The sequence below is a fragment of the Plectropomus leopardus genome, chromosome 8 (genome assembly GCF_008729295.1).
Source record: "Plectropomus leopardus isolate mb chromosome 8, YSFRI_Pleo_2.0, whole genome shotgun sequence".
In the NCBI taxonomy this organism is placed as follows: domain Eukaryota; kingdom Metazoa; phylum Chordata; class Actinopteri; order Perciformes; family Serranidae; genus Plectropomus; species Plectropomus leopardus.
In genome coordinates this window covers 1,366,486-1,391,541 of record NC_056470.1, presented here as the reverse complement: position 1 = coordinate 1,391,541, position 25,056 = coordinate 1,366,486, and the positions used below count along the sequence as shown (strand labels likewise).

General features: G+C 38.2%; 1 protein-coding gene across 1 annotated transcript; it reads right to left on the bottom strand.

Moving 5' to 3' along the window:
• Positions 1–21,990, bottom strand: tm9sf4 (transmembrane 9 superfamily protein member 4). Its single transcript, XM_042491645.1, has 18 exons — positions 21,964–21,990; positions 17,557–17,667; positions 15,087–15,186; positions 12,194–12,350; positions 11,833–11,974; positions 11,581–11,704; positions 11,288–11,409; positions 10,112–10,223; positions 6,968–7,038; positions 6,636–6,768; positions 6,378–6,459; positions 6,166–6,241; positions 5,533–5,616; positions 4,931–5,106; positions 4,751–4,814; positions 3,659–3,778; positions 2,416–2,505; positions 1–768 (listed from the first exon to the last, which is right to left on the bottom strand). Exons 1-18 carry the CDS (start codon positions 21,979–21,981, stop codon positions 619–621), a joined length of 1,932 nt encoding a protein of 643 aa, XP_042347579.1. The 5' UTR covers positions 21,982–21,990; the 3' UTR covers positions 1–618.
• Between the last annotated feature and the right edge of the window lie 3,066 nt (positions 21,991–25,056).

Sequence of the window (25,056 nt, the reverse complement as noted above, 5' to 3'; positions counted from 1 at the left end):
TCTCCAAAGTCTCTCCAATAAAACCAAAGTGACATTTGAAAACAGCAACTATGGAAAAATTTATGTAAAGAAATTAGATAAGAAGATGATTTGAAGAAAAAAAAGGTCAAAGATAAATCCTGTGATGACAAAAATAAAAACCTGGATAAGTTAGACTCAAAACACAAATGAAAAAAAAAAACAAAAATGTGCAGAAACCATCGTTAAACAAGCTTTGGCCCACTGTGTTGTGTGCAAGGTGAAAACAGCAGGAGACATTAACTGTCCCATCAGAGGACAATCCCTCTAAGTCTCTGTCCTGGAAAGAGTAGAGAGGGGGTAGGAGTGAGAGTGAGAGGGAGAGGGAGAGAGAGAGAGAGGGAGGGAGAGAGAGAGAGAGAGAGAGAGAGAGAGAGAGAGAGGGGAGAGAGACAGCTGGTTTCGCTGTTCTTCCCCCATGAGGCCAGTGGGTGGGGCTGTTTCGCCGTAAAAAGCACCCCTCTCCTTCCCTCCACACACAAGTCAGTGCTTGTTGGACATGAAGAATAAAAAAATATATACATTAAAAAAAAACAGAACGCGACGAGAAAAAAAAAAAGACAAACCAAAAACAACGAGAACAGCAGCGACAGTGACGACTCAGTCGATCTTGACTGCAGCATAGATTTTCCTGATGAACATGTAAGCTGCGTAGAAGCCGATTGTGCCCGTTAGCAGCCAGAAGGACAGGACCATCAGGGTCGTATAACCGAAGTACAGGAGGGAGGGGATGAACTCCACAATGTCCAGCTGAGGAGAGATGAAGACAAGAATCTGTTTTAATGTGTCAATTACCCATTTTATTTTTTTTTTCTAATAAAAATGTCCATTACAAATTTTATTTGGCTTTCTACTAAAGGGTCATTCCAGAAATTAAGTATCCACTTCCAGATGTTAGCAGAGTTGCCAGAGAGAGAACTTTAAAAACGGTAAAATCTAATCAGCAGGAGCAGAAATAGTAAAGTCCCTCCAGGATTTTGTGGGCTGTTTTTGTGATTGTTGCTGCCTGAAATGCTGATTTCACGGCAGCTTTTCGAAAAAACTGCAATGAAAGTTGTGACATTTTTAGCTGTCTTTTGCAATGAAATTTCGGGGGGCAAGTGATGACTTGCGATTTTGCAAGTCATCAATATGTTGACGCAGCTTTCAGTGAAGAGATTTTTACCCGTTAAATCTGCAGTAAAGTTGCTGTGATTGGACAAAATTGCGAGGTTGTTCAGAATTCACAGGAATTGGTGAATTTGCATTGTCGCAATCGCAAAACCGTGGAGTTCTGGAGGGACAGGGTATTAGCTCCCTTTTCAGTCACTGAATACACTGCACGATTCATTAAGCTAATAAAATAATTGCTTTTTGTCATTCAGACACAGTTCAGATTCACTTACTTTAACACCTTTAAAGAAAAAACAATTCTTCACACACCAGCTTATATACATGTCCCCAAACCCACAGACAGACTGCTGACAGGACATGTCAAATTTCAGCAAGGTCAATTACAAATCTTTCTATTCTGATTTTTTTGCTGAATTTTATCTTTGTTTATCTCCCCTCAAGCTCAGAAAAATGATTTTAAAATCTGTGACGTCATCACAATGTTAAGCCTAGGAGCTGAGCGGGAACTCACAGGCGGAGCCAGCCGGAGGAACACATATTAAGCGAGGGCTTGATTCGTTTGTTTACAGCGGCGTAGATGAATGATGCACGCTGACTGTGTTTTTTCTTACGTACTGACGTCGATGTTTGTAGGTTGCAGCCTGCGATTCAGCAGGTGATGTCATCGCACAGTCTGCACACGTCCAACTTGACGTTGTACCCAAGTTTATTCAGATCCATGTCGTGGAGTGGAGCTGCACTAAACTTATTAAGATTGCAAAAATCGAACAGTCTGCCCGAGGCTTAAGGAAGCGTTCACACTGGAACAATGCTGACACATTCCAAGTGGGCGAACACAAACGTTAGCCTGGGGCCTGCTGGCCCTGCACCAGAGCAGTCTGCAGTGTAATGCTTGAAAATGGACTTAACCCAGGGCTAAAAAAATACCACGGCGAAACAGATCTAGGTGAAAAATAGACCTTTAAAATGATAACATGAGTGACTTGTTCCACCTAACAAAACCCGATGCTGTTAGAGGCGCAGTGTAAATCTGATAGCCCTGGGCTTAGGTTAACCCCGGTTTAACAATGTGTGTGTGAAAGGGGGAAAGTTAGCACAGTCCTAAGAGAATGCAGTGTGAAGACCCTAAATGTGTGCAAGCAAGAAGAGCTCATAAGTGACGTGTCGTCATTCCAAGACTGCAAGAAGTACCTAGTATGTGTGTTACTAAAACATTTCTTCAGCTGCAGTAGAATCAAAAGTTATCGTTATCAGAAATGTGCGATCCAGCCGCCGAGCTTTTACCTTGTTGACAAAGTAGAAGATGGCGTAAATGAGGACGTAGAACGCCGAGCCTCCTGAAACCAGGAAAGTTCTCCACCACCACCTGTAGTCCTGAGAGTGAGGAACACAGAGGAAACACAGCAAGGTTTGTGTTTGCACACATGAAGCAGGTAAGAGTCAGACACAAGCAGCAGACATGTTTACTGATGGATGATGTTGGCAACACACACTGTTGGTTCTACAACCACTTGTTGGATGTGCTTTTGACTTCATCATACTGCAAACGACACCATTAAATACTGAGGAGGAACTCATGCTAAGAGTTCTACTTTTATAAAAATTTATGTCGTAACCTTTGCTTTTGTTTTTTGTAAATAAATGATTTAGTCCTGCTTTATAATTTGTTGCATGCTTTTAATGAGGACTCATTTTGGCCTGCTGGCAGGTGTGTATCCTTCTTAAGCATTAACATGCGTTGTTTTTATTAGCACTTTAACCTATGGAAACCGCCGCTTTTTGCTCTATTTTCAAACTCTTTATTTGTAGATAGACATGTATTGTCTAGCTATATATTTTTCTGCTTGTATGTTGACATATTTTCAATACACAGTAAACAGAAAATATCAGTATATTAATTGCCGGGAGAGTGTGTGATAAAGGAACAATCTGCATGGGACACTCAGAGTTGAACGATGTCAAACTATGTACTATGTAAAAAAAAATCTTTTCACTATATTAACAACATATTACAAACCATCAACATGCCACAAAACAGGTAAAGAAAAATAAAATGAATAAATAAAATGTATGGGGTTTTTAAAACTTTGTTGTTCTTTTAAGTTCTATTTAGTATTCTATTCAGTAAACATGTTCACTGTTTTTGAAACAAAGATCCTTGAATATTTTGAGGGATGCAAGCAGGAAGTTGAATATTGCTGTGAGTCAGTAAGTTATTTGTGTTTTTTTGTTTGCATGCATCCCATTACATTTTGAAAAATCTACACCACAGAGTTGTGGTTTTTAGTTACTAACAAGTAATGTTTGCACTATAACCTTACAAACAGGAAACCATCACAAGGTGATCTGAAGTAGATTTATGCGAGTAAGATATTAATACTGGAAATGGGTTCGAGTAATGGGTCAATTGAGTACCTGTTGGACATGTATTTAAAACACAGTACTGCAGTCTTTGCACTGCACTTAAAAGAAAAAAATAAAGTGTACAGTACTTGTGTGTACTCACACTTAGCCTGAATGAACTTACCTCTGCACAGAGCTGGAAATAAACCATGACAATGCTGATCTGAGAGCAGGACACCACCAGGATGATGAAGACCAGAAACAGGAAGCCAAAGAGGTAATAGAACTGATTCTCCCAGATGGCCTGTGGATGGAGACACAGACACAGACACACACACAGACACACACACACACACACACACACACACACACACACACACACTCACACAGACAGACACACAGACACAGACACACACACACACACACACACACATTAATTCTGACACAACTATACATAAGAGGACGTAAGAGGCCACTGACTTTTTCAGGAAAGTTCTGTCTGTTTTACGTAAACACACTCAGTTGTACAGCACTGACAGGAGAAGGGATCTGGTCTTGAACTAACACATTTAAAGCAGAGCTGGAGCTCTGATCAGGCCTACATGAACCCTTACAGTTTCTGTCCAAACCCGACCTGAGCCTGACCCACAGCAGCAGTTTTGGGCCCGAGCCCAATCAAAAACCCAAATTTATGCTGCAAAAAAAGACCTATAGTATATTCCATTTTATTTATTCTAAAATAAAACTAAAAACACGTATTACAAGCTAAGGGCTGGCACGTGTCCTCGCAGTACTTCTCCTTCTCTTCCCTCTGTGAGTCTTTCATCTCGTGCATGACAGGTTCGGCACAGCAGGCAGCGCCCCTCAGTGCATTTAGTACATGTTGATGATCACTCTCCGCTGCATGTTATTCACGTCTCTCTAACTGCTGGAGAGGCAGAAGCAGAAACTGCCAACCAATTCTCCTTGCAGCCCCCCTTTCTCTGATTTACAGTCCCTCTCTCACCTGCTCTGTTGCTTTCCCGTCTCTCCACCTTTCTTTCTCTTTCCCTCTTGATTCAGTCCATTAAAACTCCTGCCAGAGTGCCATTTTAAGCATGGGGCGGTTCATAAAAAAACAAATAAAAATTAACTTTGATTTGACGAGAATCCGACCTGATTCACGCCCGAGTGAATAGTGAGAAAATACGGCCCGGCCCGAACCTGACGGGCCGCGCCAGGCTTAACCAAGTTCGGACAGAAATTCAAGGCTTTAAAGCTGAGCTGTTATACTCACGCTGAAAATGAAGAAGAGCTCAATGAACATGGCGCCAAATGGCAGGATCCCAGCCATCAGGATTCTAGTAGAAAGAAAATACTATGTTTTGATCACAGGAACACTTGGTGCTCTGCAGAACCTCAGCCATTCCAGTGACTGTACGTCAGAAACAGATCGTTAGATCGCTTCAACACTCACCCTACAAACTTGTTCATGTACCAACGCTGCTCTGGGACCTGCCGAGGGATCTGGTTGGTGCGTACTGGGTTATCATACGGCTGTTTGCGGAAGCCGAAGTAGTAGCCCAGGTAGACCAGGGGCATGGAGATACCGAACCACATACATAGCAGAGCCAGCATCGTGGTGAAGGGAACCTGTGTGGTGAGAAAAGAGAGCAAGGACAGAGGAGGAATGGTCATTAAGATGTGAAATTGAACTGAGAATCTTGATATTATAATCTTGATATATCATGCTTCTTATTTGTGTACAATTAGGTATTTTTTTCTGACAAACTCGAATGTACTCACACAGACCTATCTCACTTTAGTTATGTCATGTTATTCATACAATAACATTCATACAACCTGAGTCCAGTAAAAGTCTATGTGAGGGGTTTACATGACCGAATAACTCAACTTCCAATCGAATTATCTGGGCGTGTTTGTCCTATTTTGAGAAATTGGATTTCGTCTGATTTCAGTCAGGGCCGAAATCTCAAAAGTCCAGCTTGAGTGGGGCTAACACAATAATTCGACTTTTTATAAAAGTGAAGTGCAGTGTGTGTGAGTCCTGATACTCACTGCCCCAGAGGAGTGCTCTCCCCAGATGAAACAGTTGAGGATGAAGCAGATTCCAAAAACCACAGCAGGATACAAAGTTGCTGTCTGCAGGGGAGACAAAACAAACACAACCTAAGCCTCTCTGTTCACAGAAATACCAATTTACAAAAACACTTCTTCATGTATACAAAAGAGGTGAACGTAAACAGCCTCGTCCTGTCGTAGAAAAGACGGACAAGGAAAAAGAATTTCTCAGAAAAGAAGCCTTTCAAGAATGTATGATTGTAGGGAAATACAATACTATAAAAAGTTTCAACAAAAACTCATCTCTGATACAATATTCACAGGAAATAATCTGCTCAAAATTCATCATAGCTGATAATCTAACACCAACTTCCTGCAGTTAGGCATTTAGGTTATTTGTATAGTTTATCAGTTCTTCTCTGATGTTGTTGTTGTGAATTTAATAAAATATGAAATATCACCAAAATATGTCGTCCGTTTACTCTGATAGTAAAGAAGAATTTCGCTTTCAAAACCGACATCAGGTATGCAGCTTTAAAAAAAAAAAAAAAAGCAAGTGTGCTAACTCAGGAGTGAGAGTTTGAGAGTCAGTGTTTTTCACATTAAATATTCAGGTTATCATTGACTTACACAAAATGCTCCTTTCCTCCACCGATGGCCCTTCAGTGTACGGTACAGTCTGCCAGCAAAGTAGCCACCAAATACACTGAAGGAGAAACATCCACAGGAAGAAGCAGGGTCAGATCAGAAAGACACACTATTTGAAAACTGGTTACCTCTTTCTATTTGATTCTGTGGGTTTCTGTTGTTAAAGAGGATTAAGAAATGAATATGGCTCTCACCCCATGAACATGAAGAGGAAGCACGCAGTGGTCATTAGCGCTCCTCTGCTGGAGGGAGACAGCATGCCCAACATGGCAACAACTACGACAAACACACAAGAGCACGTGGTGGTAAGAACATTTCCATTAACCCTCACATCATGAGAACTTTTCTCTGACCAAACTGTATATGTTGCTTTAGCCATGTGAATAAATGATAGAAGTTTTTGGTTTACGGAGAGATGGACAGGGACCTGATTATAGAGAAAACAAACTCACAGATGACAATGAGGATCATGCAAAAGAGCTGGATCCCTGAGCCCAGCAGAGAGCTGAGGATCATGGGATACTGAGGCGGCCTGAAGACATCTCCGTGTACATTCTTCCATCCTGACTCCTCCATGGTGTCTTCCTGGATAGATGAGACACAAATGTGGTAAAGTACCTCAAATATACCGACATAATAAACATCAAGAGTCCAAAGTGAGTGAAATCAGTTCCTTGAAATCAAATCATTCTGATCTATACAATGTCTAAGACATATGCATTAATTCCCCAGTGACTTGCTCAGTCTCAGCAAACTGTCTTTTGTCAGGTGTGTATTTTCGTACTATGTCATCCTCTCGGTTGTAGTTAGCGATGTCCTTCCTCAAGGTCCTGATAATGATCATACTCAGAATACCTGAAAGAGAAAAGGCAGGGAATGTGAAGGACGCCAGTCAGCTAGAAATACAGACATTTCAACACTTCCACTACTGTCATTAAAGGAATACTTAACCTCTCAAGTGACCATTTCTATATCAATAACTAACCCCACCTGACACTGAATTCATAAACAAAACTTTGTTAACCATGGTGGCATGCAGGAAAAAACAAAGAAAACAAAAGATGAGAAAATTCTTGATGAATTGGAGTCATAAAGTTCTGGGTTAAACATTAGCAAAACTATTTAAAAAAACATCCGTGACAAACACTCATACAGCTCTTTCAACATAAACAAGTCTCATTTATCCAGCTGTATGCTCACTACTTCCCTAAAAACAGCCCTTTCTGACAGGGAACTCATAGTTTGAAGTTTTTCACTGCAACATGTCTTTCAGGTCATTATCGTATCACGTGTACAGTTATCTATCCTATCCTATTATTGTCATTCTAACCATCAGAATACTTATAGTTACAGCTATACTTTTGGACTGATGGAATTTCTCATGTTGTGTCACTTCATTATAATTTTTATTATTCTTATTTTTTTCCACGTCATTGTCATCTTTATGTCATTGTTGTTATGTATAGTTTTTTACCATACTGCTCTGCGTGCCTTACAAATTGCCCCACAGGGACAAATAAAGTGTTTTGAATTGAAAACTTATGTACAGTAATGCTACCTCAATGAACACTAAAGCTGCTCTTTTACTGCTGCCTCTATCAGTTAGCCTTTTTTTGTGTGACTTTGATGAATCTGAACTAAACCTTTAAAATCCAATGACACTATCATCCCTGCAGCAGAGTAGCATGAGTGAGATTGTTTTTGTGCTTAACCTCAGATTCCATCTACTCTGACAATATTATATCTGTTTACATCCATGGAGAAGCAACTAAACTGGCTGTACCCAGTCAACTAACTGTTATTACTCTGAAGGACTGTTACAGTGTCGCCAGCTTATGCTGTGCAAAGCGGTCAATATTTAAAAAGTAGTTTATCAATTTTATTTAATCTGAAATGAAATTATTTCTTGATACTTATCAAACGCCAGGAATGTCTTCTTCAACTATATGGGTATGTCTAAAACCATATCTACGGGGCAAAATCATTTCTTATTGTGTGAATAAAAAGAAAACAAATACAGCGCGCCTTAAAGAGCTTACTGATCAGATACTTGGACTAGATACATTATACAGCCATCAACCACCTGTCGACATAATGAAAAAAAAGTCTGTCCTTGCAGACCAAATTTGATATCCTATCAACACGACAGGCTGAATATCTCCTCTCCAAATCTCAACACGGATGCTACGAACATGGGGAAAAAACTGGACGAGTTCTCGCTCATCAGTTACGACAAAGAATTGCCAATCAGCCTATAATGATGAACAGGGTTTGAAGTGCACAGACAGCCTCAAGATTAACTCCTGTTTCAAAATTACTATCAATCATTATACACAACAGAACCTTCAACAACACCCTCCGCGATGGAAGATTTTTTAAGATCCCTACATGTTCCATCCATAGACCCAAGTATAGCTGATACATTGGAGAAGGACCTCTCGGCCCTGGAGACAGTATCTGCAATCAGATCTATGTCTCAAAGAGGCAAGTCCCCAGGGCCGGATGGCTATCCGACGGATTTTTTCAAAAAATTCTCAGACCAACTTGCCCCTTTACTACTGTCAGTTTTTGAAGAATCACTTTCACTTAAGACCTTACCTCTGACCATGTGCCAAGCAGTTATCTCTGTAATTCTCAAAAAAGAGTGCAATTCATTTCGGCCAATTTCTCTTCTTAACGCTGATGCAAAAATCCTTGCCAAGATTCTGGCATGCCGGCTGGAGGGTGTTTTTCCTTCCATAATATCACCCGACGAAACAGGTTTTATAAAGAATCGTTGCTCTTTTTTCAATGTCATACGCCTTTTTAACATCCTTTATAGCCCCTCTCCATCCGGGGGGGACCAGAGGTAGTCCTCTCACTTGATGCTTGATGCATTCGACCGGGTGGAGTGGCGCTATCGTTTCATCACACTGGAGAGGTTTGGATTTGGCCATAAGTTCATATCGTGGATCAGACTTTTATATACATCTCCAAAGGCCGCTGTTCGTACTAATAATAATCCATATCAAGTTGGAGAAGATTGGATACACAATCAGGGGGTCTACTAGAAAATGTTATAATACCTGGCAGCCTTTCTTAATGTTTGATATGGAGGCAGATAATATAGTACTGTAAACTTCTGTTTTTTTTTCCTTTATGTCTGGCTATGTGAATTTTGTATTTTGAACTTTGTATTTTAGATTTATATTTTTTATTTTTAACACTGTAAATCTGGTATTTGGGGAAAAGGAGGGTGGGCTGGGGTTGAAGGGGTTTTACTGTCCTGTTAACGTTTTGTTGGGCCTATGTTGAACTGTAAACTGTTAATTGTAAAACCTACACAAAAAGACCTTGATTAAACTAACTAATCAAGGCAGCAGTAGACCAGCAGGCTTGAAAAAGAGCATTTTTAAGTTTCATATTCAGTTTGGTCTATTTGGGAGGTAATGAGCATGCCACTGTATAAACAAGACTTGGGTTAGTTTTGCTTTTGTTAAATGTGGACCCCAGTGAATGCAATTCATCAAGAGTTTTCTCTGTTTTTGGATTATTCATTCACCATAGAGGCATGCAAGGAAAACAATGTTCCTTCACTTATTCAATGTAACACAGGGTGAGTAACTGATATTCAGTTTGTCATTTGGGAGGTAATTATTCCTTTAAACTATGCATTCCCTAAATATGACCGTATGTATGCAATATGAATTTAATGGATATACATTAAATCCACAAGTTTTATTTTTCTCTGAGTCCAGAAAAGTATGAAAAACACAAGACAAATACTATGAATTAAAATTTCAACAATTCAATGCAATTCAGGACATAACGCATAATAACTACATGTAAATTCTGCAATGGGCCTAACAACTTACAGGACTTTAACAATGCTGATATAAACATTTTTGACATATTTGTCTGAGTAGGATTAATCAAAAATTGGACATACCAGAAAGGAAGAAGACAACCACCACAGAGTTGACGATGGAGAACCAGTGAATTTGGACATCGCTCATGGTCAGGTATGTGTCCCATCGAGACGCCCACTTCACCTCGCTCTCCTGCACACAAGAAATAAGAGGCTCAATAGTACTTCCTCTACATCTATCTCTCTTTATTTAACCCTTGATCCTGGTAAACTGAAACAGCTGAGAATAAATTCAGAATTTTATTATCTGTTCTTGTTGTTTCGCAATTAATTTTACACTTGATAAAAGATAATTTTTCAAACTGCAATCTGTAAATATTTGGATGGCCACAGTTTTTATAATGTTTTGACTTTGTAGCACTCCACCACACTGGATTTTAAATATATATATATTGTTTAAAAATAAGCTCTACAGAGAATCTTAAAGAGCCAGCCCCGACATGATCACATTAATGAACTTAATTAATCAACATGTTTTGATTTCAAACTAATCCCTAGGTAAATACAAATTTGGGTAGTTTTACAAATCTATTCAGGGTTACAGACTGGTCTGGTTACAAGTAGGACTGGGTGATATGGCTTTAAAATATTATCTCTATATTATCTATATACTATAGCATTGGCAGACATTTAAACAGATATCATGGCGCCTTTAACCCTGACGATTCATTCACTGTGAGCGGACAACAAACTTACAACTCTCTAATTGATATATTACTAATATTTGCAAGTTGTACTGGTGCACTGTGGTTGCTAACTGTAACTTTAATAGTCAATAGTCAAAATCAGAGCTATGCAAATACAAATACACGCCTCATCTGCTCACACTACGGCCCCTACCACTTTGTAAGCTGGAATCAAACTAACAGCTCTTCAGTTCATATATTAATAGTATTTGCAAATCGCACTGGTGCTCCATAGTTGTGAAATCTGTCTAGTCACAGTCTGGAGCTCTGTAAAAGCCCTGCTTTGTGTGTGTGTCTGTAAGAGGCCGACAGCCATAGAAGACAGCAAGAGAACTGAGACGCCAGTGGCTAATAAAAAGAACGAAACAATTTATATTTGATGTTCGCGATAAAGTCATTTTATACATCTCACGGGGAACAAGCCGGGACACATTAAGTACATTCAATATAACACCCAGCCCTAGTTACAAGATGTTTGAAGTCACTGAGAATCCATGCAGCAGTCACTGACCTCCCAGTGGACAGAGTAGGTGAAGAGGACCTCGTTCTCTTTGGCAGGGTCAATCTCCTGAGGAGCAGAGCCACTGGCCTCGGGCAAGGTGCACGTCTTCTCTTTTTCCACTGCCTTCAGATCTGAGAATAAAAACATACAGAATTAATATTACAGGAAGTGAGGGATAACACATTGTAATTTACTGGCCACTATGAATGTAACACTTGTGTTTTCTGCTTCTATTAGAATAGTTTTTAATCGCTATAGGTTAGAAACTTAAGCTATTTAAAAAAGAGTGTGAAGACACCTACCATCTACTTTTACACTTTGGGGAACGACCTCAAATCGCACCACCCTGTAGTTGTGTTCATCCCCTTGCTCAAGCTTCTCTCTGTGGAAGTACAGGATGAAGGACAGGTGGTTGTGCAGATAAAACTGCAAGTGGGGAAAGAAGGAGCAAAACTGAAATTAGTATCCTTCAAAAAAGCAAGCAGACTTATCATTTAAGTCAACTATATATGTAAAATATATCAGGACAAATAGAGACGCTTTATAATATCTACCTTGTTGTTGTCAACAAAGCCCAGTCTGTAGCCATGTTCAAACTGGATATCTTTCACTATGTCCTTCTTCTGCTCCTCCTCCCCTCCTGCCTCTCTGTTGGGGTACTCTAACCTGGTGGCAACTGGCAGGTTATCTGCAATACTGAAAGAGACAGGAGAGTGTTCAGTTAGCTTGGGTTTGCATGTAGTATATTGAAAATAATTCGTGTGTGTGTGCCTGATTTTTTTGCAATGTGTGTGATATTAAGGCCTTAAGGGTTAATTAAGTCATGTATAAAGTCATGCAGGGTTTTTCTTATGGAAATAGGTCAACATTAGCATTGTGGGAGATTTCCCTGGGAACTACAATGAGGCTGCTCACAGGTGAACGTAATACTCCTCCTGGATTCGCTCAGCAACCAGCTTGCTTTCTTCTATGCTGAGCTTTTTCTTGTTGCATACCATCTCACATTTCTTATCCTTGTTCATCTCCACATTGTAGAGGGTATTCACAATACGATCCCCGCGTAATACCTCACCTACAAAAAATAGAAATAAGTAAAAATATATAGGAAACAACTTTTTTTACATGGAAAAATGTAGAACAACATTGCTTCTCTTGAATGAGAAGAAGTCAAATTAAAGGGATAGTTTGGATTTTTTGAAGTAGGAGTGTATGAGGTACTTGTATGAGGTAAGACAGAAGGTGTTCAGTTGAGAAAATGTGCCAAAGGAAAGGTCTGTCTGATGGTAGGGTAAAGTGGTGAAAATATTCTCAATATAGTGTATACTTTAAAGTTGAAAGCGATACCTTTTCCACTTCTCAATTTTACCCCCACATAGCATCTCCAAGTGGGACTATTGTTGACGCCACTGTCGTGAAGACTTGCAGGATCGCTTTCCTTCTCCTCAGAGTTTTGCAACTATCCATAGATGAGCAATCAAAACTGAAGAACATCACCTACGCACACAACATTGACCGAGTAGAAAAAATCCATTCACTAGGAAGGTAAAGTTACTTGTAACTGACTGATCTAACAGGAAGAATGCCAACTCAACATTGGTTTTGAAACCTCTCAGATCCCGAAGCTCCCTCCATCATATAAATACCCTTCCAAGAGTCATCCTCGTTTTACCCCACTTTCAGTCACTCTCTCTCTTTGCCTTTTTTTGGTGCTGCCGTTAATTGGCCTTTTTTCTTTTGCTATGCAGAATTTTTGCAGTTTCTTTACTTTTTCCTCCCTTTTTCATTTCCACTACTAATGTGAGGATGGAGACCTCAGGGAAACACCGGTTTGGGTTGGACAGCTATGGAGAGAAGGATTCCAGACAGAATCGGGTTTGAGAGGATATATTAATTTCCAAATACAGGAAATCACAACAAGAACAAATACAGGAAAACACAACACACAACAGTGTGTGTGTGGTTCTCAATCACTCACACGCACATACCAAAAAGGAAGAAGGAAAAAGGCCTTAATTGTCCATGCTGAACTTAACTGGAGCTCTCACTGCTGAACTGTTGCTGCCTGAAGCTGGCGCTGGTGATGTGCGTACATGCGCTTATTTGTTTGCTTTGTACAACTACTGTGGACAGTAATGACAACTGCAAAATCAATCTATCACTGCAAAATTACTCCTTTACTGTGGATAGCTAGGGCTCGAATGTGAAAAAACAAAATGCACAGTTCTCTTCCTGCTTTGTTACCAAATGTAGAGGTGGGCAATAAATCTAATATACTCAATGCATCGCAGCTTGTTCCACATGCGCTGTATAAAATGACTTTATCATGAACTTCGAATATAACTTGCCTGACTGTTTTTTTTGAGCCAAGGCATGAGACTTGCTTCAGCGTTTCATTCCCCCCCCCCCACCCCCCCCCCTCTCTCTCTCTCTCTCTCTCACACACACACACACACACACACACACACACAAACAAACACACACACTCTCTCTCTCACACTCACACTCACACACACACACACACACACACACACACACACACACACACACACACACACACACACAAAGCAGGGCTTTAGCAGAGCTCAAGATCGTGACCATTTAGTTACATTTTGTGACCATGGAGCACCACTATGACTTGCAAATACTATTAATATATAAACTGGAGAGCTGTATGTTTGTTTCCAGCTCACAGTAAATACATTATGTTTAACAGCACTGCAGTAACAGTAACAATGAATGGTAGTTACAGTAGTTTGACCAGGTGAGCTCTGTGTTTTTCTATCTGCAGAGCTCCCATTGAAACTATTTGGTTAATTTTGTGATCACAGAGCACCAATGCGACTTGAAAATCTTTCAATATATGAACTGGAGAGCTGTTCTCCAGAATCTTCATACTGCGGTTACAGTTTCACTTTCTGCTAACGGAAGGAAGTGACAGGAAGCTTTAAGTCCACAGCAACATCAACACTTCCGTCCCGAGAAAAGCTCAGTCCTTCAAAATAAAAGCACCATGGGTTCCACTTTGATTTATTTAATTGCAAAAACACTTTATTTAACTTTACTATAACAGTACTATATTTAACTTTATACTTTACTTTATTTAACATTATTTTATAAACTTTATTATGACAGTTTGTTCATTTTTTTTTACAGGAGTAGCTCTTTTATTTGTAAATGTAGATCATCATCTATCAACATCAATAGTTTTCTGTCTTTAGTTCCTTGCAGTAGTTTAGAGAAGATTTTAAAATATTGAGATATATATCGTGGATATAGCCTAAAAATATTATATCAAAGCCATATCGCCCAGCCCTAGCACAATAGTTAACGCACTTCCCTTTGTGCTATGAATCAATCCTTCATTTTTCTCAGGAGATTGTACCTGGAAGCAGATTTGCATAATGAAAGCTAGACTAATAGAAAACCAATTTTAGCACAGTTTTTTTCTTTCTAATATTCTATAGCCATTTCATTGTGCAGTCAACATTAAATTCTGAATTAAATGGTTAACATAAAAGTTATCTCTAGAGGCTGTAACTAATATTGTTTTTTTTTTTAGATGGCTAAAACATGATTTACTGCTGCCCCTGGGAAGAGTAGCACATTGTTTTGCTCCCTTGGTGGGACTCCAGCCTGCTTCTCCAAACTGGGAGCCTGCCAACCGCCATCTACTGTATGTAATACACTGACTATGGATGAGTACCTCATATAACCCCACTTCAACAGATCCGAACCATCCCTTTAAATGAGACAATTGGGGAAAACTTCCCAGACCACACTCTGCACATGTCAGCATCAGTGCACTTACCCAGGTTCTCTCCCTTGTAGACAACAGCGTCCGGCTTGCAGAAAGGCAGGGAGTAGTATTCATAAGGAAGCTGCGTGCGGGAACTGGTCAACTTCACTGCCTGAAAAACAAATGATATGAGTGATATGCAAAACTACACACACAGCAACTTGGTCCGAATGACAATGGGAACTGTGCTTTGGGTGTGGGCTTTCTAATTATGATCAGTGGGACCAATGTTTGTTAAAAAAAAAAAAGAAAGAAGTTTAACATCTCAGGGTCTGAATAATAACTGGAAAAGAATCAGTCACGTCAGTAGAATCCCATATATTATGAAATCTAATTTATAACTCCAGCATGTACAGTATGTGGAACCTCAGTAATGACCTAGCAACAAATTTTCTAGTCCCTGTTGAATCTGTCAATCGACTTGTACTTACACTTTATAGAGATCGTGGGATTTTTAAAACTGAATTAATACCCCATACATACACACAAAAATGCTTAGCTTGCTAACTCTTGTTACAGCTAATAAGAATCTAAAAAGATATCTGTTAAAAAAATACATACATATACAGATTTAGCTACTACATCTGCGAATTTCACCTGTACTTTTTAGTTAGTAGCTCTGTGTCACCTGCACAGCAGTTGACGCCAAGTATTTCCAACATGGTTAACTCCAAAACCAAAAATTCATTAAAAAAAAACAACAACAAAAACACATGTAAATATTTCCAAACTACACAACATGTTATTATCTGACGAAATGTTCTGCTTTAACTGATATTTGATGGTGTTTAGCCTTCCAAAAACAACTTCAAAACAACGCACTGTGGTCACATGCATTTAGCATGCAAAACTGGGACAAAGTCGCAGGCCAGACTCGATATTTATTGAAAAATTTACAACAATTGAGCATGTTTTCCCTTCTCTCCAGATATATAATGATAAACTTTTTCATATGGAAAGAAACTTTCATTCTGCTTAACCACTGAATCTAGAACAAGCAAAGCTTATTAATATTATAAACACATGAGAAATCAAATTACAAATAAAAGACACATCAGTGGCATTCATTTCTTATTCTTATTTAAATAAATAAAATAAAATAAAACAAAAAAATGTGTATGCCTCTTTCTCTATCTGTAGCCTTTTGAGCTCATTTCCAGCGGAATTTTTTTTTCACAGGCCAACAACAAAACAACCAAAAAAATATATATATAATTTTGTTCTTTATATTCATGAACAGATACTCTGCCTCCCACCTGTCTGGAAAGCTCCTGTTTTCAAAGTCCACCTTTTGTTTGGCCATTTTTTGGCAGGGATAGCTTAAATTTCCCCGAGGTGACTGACAGCACGAGATTGCTAATGAATGTCAACAGAGGAGGAGGGGACGCTTGCAGGTCTTGATTAACGCGCCAACGCACTTGCAGGGCATTCTGGGATTTGTACTATAAGTGGTGCATGCGCTATATACCGGCGGGCCAGCTCTAATAGACATTTGACATTATCTCGTGGGCCAAATAAAATTACACTGTGGGCCGGATTTGGCCTGCGGGCCTTGAGTTTGACATCTCTGATTTAGCCTATGTAACTATTATAGCGACGCCCACTTTCCCATTGTGCCCAAATTTGGATGGAGTAGTTTGTAGTTTGCAGTGAAGTAAGAGTTTTTGTGTTCTCAAATGCAAATGTCACTTTTTGTCAGTGTTTATAATGTGTTCAGAACATGGCGGTTTATGCTGGTTACTGACATCTTGTACTAGTTTATACTTTACACCATCAGTGAGTTGATTTTTCTCAGCTGAATTTCTTCAGCAGCAGTTACAAGCACTTACATATTAATAACTTACATTCATTGATTCTGCCCTGAAAAGCTCCATGCCCCCTACTTGATATATAGTATCACAATTGTGGAGGTTAAAGTGCAATAGCTGAGAGGCGTGTCTGAGCTGTGTGTCAGCTGCAGTGCATCTAGAGAAACAGAGTGGAATAAGCTCTTGCAGTAATTTTATTTTGGAGAGACTTTATATTAGACTGTAAAACACAGATTACCAGTTAGGACTGGGCTGTTTTTTGTTGGGGAATAATGCTCTGCAGAATATGACAAGTTTTAAAATGTTATTTTCAGTAAATTCATTGTTATTTTAACTGAGTAATAAAAAAATAATAATAGTTAGATGAATAAAAAAAAATAATTGATAGATTAATCAAAAAAATAATTGTTAAAAAAATAAAAATTAGGTGCTGCCCTAGTTGAAATTACTTATTTTATAATAATGTTTCTTAATTCTAAAGATTTTATGATTTTATTTTGTCTGCAATGCTCACTTTATCGATATATGAATATAATATAATTAATTATTTGTTGACCCAGCGTGTTATAATAATCAACCCTATTTAATAGTTGCTAAGACCTGAGTACTACATCTGGTTCTTTTCATGTATTCACTTGGCTGGAATGACAATTTAGTTATCCTTTTAGTCTTACCTTAAGATCTACTGTGTCACCCTCATGGAAGTCACGGGGAGCGACTCCGGGAACATAAAAAGGCCGGACAACAGGCAAAGAGGACAAAAGCAGCAAGGCCCACCACGTCTCCTGCAACACACACAACAGCAAATATTTCACCACACAGACACAAACACTATATTATGAGATCTGACAGATAAAATACGTTGAGTGTATGCAAGAAAAACAACGATAAAAAAGTAAACATGAACTAACTCCATCATGACATATAAAGTAAAAAACACTGAAGCTAATTACAAATATTTAAATTTCTAACAGATGTGCAGACCATGGCCATGACACACCAAGCCAACGGTCAGCCGTAGGCTCAAGTTCGGCCGATGGTGCGTGCCCTCAGCCCTCGCCGCCAGGGTGTGCAGGGTGTGAGCGTGTTGAATCGGTTGTGGAGTCTGTGGAGCCCTTCGCCAAATGAAATCACTCTGATTGGCTGTTCAGCTCAGTGCACATGAAACAGAAGTGTAAACCGTAAACAAAGGGCTAAAGTTAAGAAGGAGGGAGGTCCAAACAAACTGGTTATATGGAGGTAAGATGCTTTTCTTTAACAATTGAGCTCTTAACAGAAATGTTTCTTGAAAGTTTGTGTTATTATTCACTGGTGCACAGTATATATGCTTCTTTATTCCAATATTGCGTGGAGTTGTTAATGTGTTATCTGGCAAACTAGCGTTAGCTGGCTAGCTGTCAGCCGTTCAGTTTTTCCATTTTGAATGACTATTACGGATGACCGCTGTCTGCTGCTATTGAGGGCAATCTCCTCTTACGCAGGCGCAGAACATATGTGCTGGTTTGCTGTGTTGGTGTGTTTCTGTGGAAATTTTTGGCTGAGAAACAGCGAAGCGGGGTGGCGCAGCAGGGCGCTTTCGAAGCCACTAGTTCTCGGATGTCGGCTTGGTGTGAGAAAGAGTGTTGCTGTGCACTGATAGCTGAGCTGCTTCAAATCTCTTTCAAGAAATGCTTTCAGGTAGAACAACCCTGGAACTACATCCTGACAATTCCCTCTCATGATGTAACCATATGCACACACACAGGCGTCAAAGCTCATTTATAACAGGTTCACACCTCAAAGCGTAAATAAATATTTTGAAGTCACTTTATCCACCAGAGCACAGTACGGTAGTTTTCTATTTATGGAAAACCATGGCACAGCTGTAAATCTAACTGTGACGGACCATCATAAGAAGAGATCTGTTAAGAAATCTGTAAAGATTCTTAGTCATACAAGACATAAAGGCCTGTGGACAGTGCAGAAGCTACAGGATTCCAAAGCTGAGATGATACTGAGACACTGTGCATACAATTGTTGCCCAGGTGATTCAGCAGCTTCATGGCACCGAACCAAAAATATTCACCTAAGCCAGTGTTTCTCAAAGGGTGCATAGGAAACAGAATTCTTGTCATGACTTCCTCTGAACTGGCTGTATAGAGCACTAGAACAGACACAAGAGACAAAACTTGGCTTTTGAGAAGACATCGGTCGGAAACAAAAAACCATAGCAACAGAAAAATCAGCAGATGTCTACCTTTTAAAAAACTGTTGATAGCCTTATTATTGTAAAAATAACCTAGTTATTATTATTACTATCGCTGTAATTTTGCCTAAATCATTTGTTTGAATAATAATTTAACTGTTTTGTGGCTATCTATGTTCATTAACAGGCTGTTTGTGTCATTTTATGTCATGGACCGACTTACAACAATAACTCAATGTAGCCTATAAATTCCATTTTTATATTGCACTTTGTAAAGGCAAAATCAGGCTATGGCCTAACTATAATTTTTATTATAGCTGTAATTTTTCCCAAAATATTGCTGTTTGAAGAATAAAGAATACTGTGTTATGACTTAAATTGTTCATTTTATGTTTATTTACAAGCTGTATGCCTTCTTGGCCCCGGTTTTTAGAGGAGGGGGGATAAACCGCCAAGGCATGATATGTTGTTTTTTCCCGTCAGTGAGAAAGAAATCCATACTGTCACAGCCATACTTAGAATATCATTGTTTAGCCGGAGTGGGTGAGTCAGCTTTGACCCAAATCGCTTTGTATTTTACTTCCGATTTACTCATCTCATTCAAACATGCCAATGATAACAAGCTACCATGCAAGGCCCTGGCCTAACAAGAGCAGGCAACTTGTGGTTCTGAGTTTCACTGAGTAATGTGGAATGCGAGAGCCGGGTATTGAAATCAGTGAACTTTTTGCTGAGCCACAGCCGGCCCAATTTGTGGCAGAACTCAAGCAAGTTAACAGAGCTTAAACAGCAATAATCAATGATGAAGAAAAAAACTGCATTGTCCTGATATGCAAAGCTGATACAGACCTGCCTATACGTAGAGTTAAGAGGGGATACGAGATTCCCACACATTTCATGGACAAAGTTCCAAAACTTTTCCATGACTATGGAAAAACTATTTTTTTATTTCTAGTAGTTATCATTTACTTTTAGTAGTTGCACATTTTAGTATATGCACCTATTAGCTGCAGCAAGCAAGCAAACGTTTAACTATAAAGCATAGACTGAGCATAGACTGAGATGTCATAAATGCATAAACATGGTGGGCAAAAGTCAGTGTTTGGTCAATGTTAAGAAACTTTTTTTATCAATTCACATGTGAAATACCAATTTTTGATCACATGTAAAGTGTAATGTGGTATTAATGTTAACTGCTGCCCATGCAGAGTGACCTAGACCTCAGACCTAGACTACAAAAAATAAAATATATAAATATACAAATAAACTGGAAACAGCAATCAACCTCTTGATTTAATGCTCTTAGCATTAAAATTCACTCACTTCTTTGTAGCTTCCATGCTGTTCCTACTTTACAACCTCAAAGCTCATGAACACAACAAAGTCACGACTTCCCAACTCAGAAACTACAACCTTCCAACACCATATAAATGCAGCGTATGTGTAAATGAATTGTGGTAAACTTCCCTCCCTCTAACCAGTGCCTACATGCCAACCAGCCACCACTGGTTTACAGATACGAGCTCGCAATCTGGTAGTTGTAGTTTTCTACCTCTTGAGCAAAAGCGTCCTTTCTCTGGTCACGTACAGCCAATTTCAAAAATATTTGCATCTTTCTACTGCCTGGTTTTAATGGCCATCACTCCAGCAGTGAAATACTTCTATAAGGCTGTAGTTACTGCGAAGGGTGTTTTGACTTAAATTCTAAATGGAGAGCGGAGGCGAGTACTTTTTGAATTTACCATAAATATTTTGTTTATTTTGACACATGGTTTCATTTTTCAGATTCATGTGCACTCTAATATCACCCAGCAACTTTGTTCATGTCTGGCTGGGTGAAAATTTTAATTTAAAAAAACCCAATTGAATAAAAATAGCTCCCTGAGGTTTTACAAAGTAAAAGCTCCTCTCGTGCTGATACATTCTTTGCATGTATTGCAAACTGCCTTTCCTGGTGTTGGTTGAGGGTAATGCACACACTTTTTCATTGATTAATTTGATCAGCTATCATAAAATAAAAGGCCTGTACAGATAATCGGAAACATGCCAAATATTGGCCCCAATAACACGCCAGGCTGATAATCTGTCGACCCCTAATTTGCATTTTGTATAATACTGACAAAATCAAACTTGAATTTATGGCACTAATTCACTATATTTTGACACAACAGACTTTTATTTTTCACTGCCAGATAGTCTATTTATGATTGTATGACTCAATAGCGGAAAACAACAAATAACGTCAATGAACAAGTCCACAAGGAGCACATGTATTTTATGGGTATTGTGAGTTATGATATGGCAGTGAAAGGAGTTAGCAACCGTAGCTTCTTCTTATAAACCAACATTATGTCATCAGATCATACCAGCATAATGACATGAGAAAGACAGCTGACGCTGTTTTTGTCTTTTATAGCTGCTGTGCTGCTGTCATTTTGACATTTTTCAGCACTACTGTAACTACACCGACAACAAAACCGACGCTGCTTGGCAGAGCTGCTAACAGCTAACGATAAGCCAAAGTTCGGCTATCTCATGTCTCTTGGCCGTAAAGCAAATGACAGTCAAACAGCCGAGTATATGTCCATTTCTCCTCCGTCAGCACAGTTGGATAAAGCAGGCAAATGATACAAACGAGTGTTCTGAGCCGCAACTCACTGACAGTCAAGCTAGGTAATGATAGCTAGCTAACTCCAGCAAGCAGTTAGCAAAATGTCCAACATTCAAACAGCGGCCAACTCCAACAAATCCGCACCCTGTAAACGTAAAAATATCTTTTATCGCCCGAGGTGTAAATAAACTCTACCACAAACACACCACTATGTCTGAGTTTATTTGGGAAGACAGTGAAAGCGACTGTGTAGTTTGAAGAAAAAGAGTTCGCTTTTCCACTCACCATAGCCGCGGCCGCCATTTTGAATACGTGTCATTGGTGACGTTGCGGAAGTACTGAGGGTTTTCGATTAATTAGTTTCTTTTTTATTCGGCACACCCACAAATGTTGTATTTTTAAAAAGCTGTTCGCGGTTTTTTCAATTATGTGAAATACTTTTTTAAAAAATAAGTGATATAATATGATCTCATATAGGCTAATTAGGATTTGTTTTCACCATTAGTAATACAATCCATACCTAGAAACAAACACATTAATTATAAATGTTTTATAATAATAAAAACAGTGTATGTGTATTAAAAAAATAGAATTATGGCTTGTAGCCTATAGGTTTTAGATTTCACAGGATTTTAGTTTTTTTTTAGTTTTTTAAAATTTTGGTCTTTTTTTGGTATGTCGTAAAATGCGAACTGGATAAAATACTCTCAGTGTCTGCTGCTACAGAATGTAACCCATTGACCATGTTGCTCGGAATAACAGATGTCACTATCACTGGAAAACATGAAAGGCAACTCTATAGGATGCTTACATTTTGTGCGAGGAAATATATTCTTTTGAACTGGATTACGGACAAAGTACCATCTAAAACCCAGTGGCATCGGACAGTACTTGAATATGTGTCCTTGGATTATTTAACCAGCAAGTTACACAGCAAAGATCATGTGTTTCACAAAATGTAGGCCCCTTTTATGTCATACATTGGCCTGGACATTTCTGCTATCTTTCATAGAGGCGTAATGTGAACTCATTTATATGACAACATTACAGTCTTATATTGACTGACTCTTAAGTTTTGCCACCTGTTTTTGATCTGAGCCGGAATGTTCTGTTTTCTAGTTTTGTTTCCTTTCTTTTCTATAAACAAAAAACCCGATAAACATATATTGGAAAAAAAAAAAAATATTGGTCTTTTTTTTAAATTCAAATTTTCATTGAACTTTATGACAAACATCTCGACCCTGTAAATTTCATATTCACAGATCTAAATTTACAAAATCACCCCCCTTTTTTAAATGTTTAATTGATTTTTTTTTTAACTTCAATGAAGTCTCTCCAACATGTAAATAATAAGAAAAGTATATCGACCTTCCATTATTTGTGTTTATTTTTTCTTTATTGTCCATAATAATTCAGTCACTTCTGTTTTAACTAACTGTACTTTCTACAATATCTGACTCTGTAGCATTCATCTTTTCAATGTCGTTGAATTTTTTTTTTTAGAAAAAAAGTAAAATAAAAACACAACAGTTGATTAAGAATGAGAATTAAAAGAAAAACTAATTATGGCATAAAAAAATGAACAAATGAGCAAATGAACTGATTATGCATTTAAATATATATATATATATATATATATATATATATATATATATATATATATAAATTTTATCTTTATCTTTTCTTTTTAAAAAGTTTATTTGCACATACACATACACACACACACACACACACACACACACACGTATATATATATATATATATATATATATAATATATATATATATATATATATATAACAGGCCCAGAATGTAGTATTACAGTATTTTCATCTTTATTCATCTTTATTTTCTTTGAAGATTTCCAACAAGTAGGATTTGTCTCCACCTTCATTAATACATGTAATGCCTACAAACAAACACATTATTTATTGGTGTAAGAAAGTGAGTTAAAAAAAAGAGAGAGAGTGCTGCTATAAAAATGCACATTTGGGTAGATAATTGTTTCTATAACAATTTATTTGGAAATGTCCATCACAGTTGCACTGAACCAAGCACCTAACAAAATATGCAAAGAGTTTCGTTAAGAAAAACACAAAAATATTAGTAACCCCATGAATACATGTACAGTGCTGGGCATTCATTGATTATTGTCACATATCACCTCTCTATAGAAATGGCCCACAGAGAACTTCCCTCAGATAGGCTGCTGTTTCTCACAGTCTTAATGCATACCAAACCCTGAAATGATAAGAAATCTTTAATATTTGAAAATAAAAATGAAATATTAAGATTTCGGTCCACCCAAAAAAAAAAAAAAAAAAAAAAAGAAAAAAAGAAGAATATAGAAAAGGCAAAGATCATTTCAAGATACACAAATATTCAAGAGCATTACCATTTGAACAAATAAATTATTTTTTTCACAGAGAAAAAGCAGAAGCCAAAAAGATGTGAAATTCCGTATGCACTGCTTTTTCATAGTTCCCAAAAACAGAGCAAAAGTTCGGTGGGCCAAAAGCATCAGCAAGCATGACCAGTTAATACAGCTTTATGATAAAGACTCTATGCCTAAATAATTGCATTTATTTGTGTACACCTGTTGTATATATATACAGAGGAAATGTAATATATTAGAAATGTTTTGACTGAGAGAAAAAAAATATGGAAAAAGGCACAATGAAGGAGTAATGCTAAAACATGCCACAGCATACTGGAAAAATATCGATGGAATATAAATAGAAGATTTAAGCATTTATCAGTCATACAGTACGTGTTGCACTTTGTAAAGTCCACAACTCTCCTTTCACAATGTCAAACACTGCACATTTCACAGGAGGACAGTGGATTATGACAGCTTTGCATTGACACAGTAGACTTTTGTCAGAGCTGAACACAGCACATATTTCACTCTTAACATCAGTGTTGTGGTTTCTTTGATGCACAATATGTGCTGGAGCGGACCCACTAAATATTTTTTTCCAGGTGACAGCTTTCAGGTGTTTTTTTTGGGAACATTCGTTGTACTTATGTAAAATAATATTGTATGTGTGAGACTCATGCTTTTACTATACAGTATGATCTACCACATGCTGCATAGGGTCAGTGGTGAGGTAAAGTGGGACATCAGGTAAAGTGAGAAAGATAAGCATTTTAAGGATTTGATATGTAATCTTGATTTGTTGCTACAACACTTTTTTGCCAGGAAACAATGGTTTGGAGTGGTCTGACATCATCAGAGTGGGTGTGGCCTGTCCTTTTCATCGGTAAGGCTATTATTGGAATTGAAATTAGTCAACATATTGTACTACTGGATCATAATAAAGTGGTTAAAACACCAAAAAAAGTGCAAAATAATGTTTGTTTGTTTTTCTAATAAAAT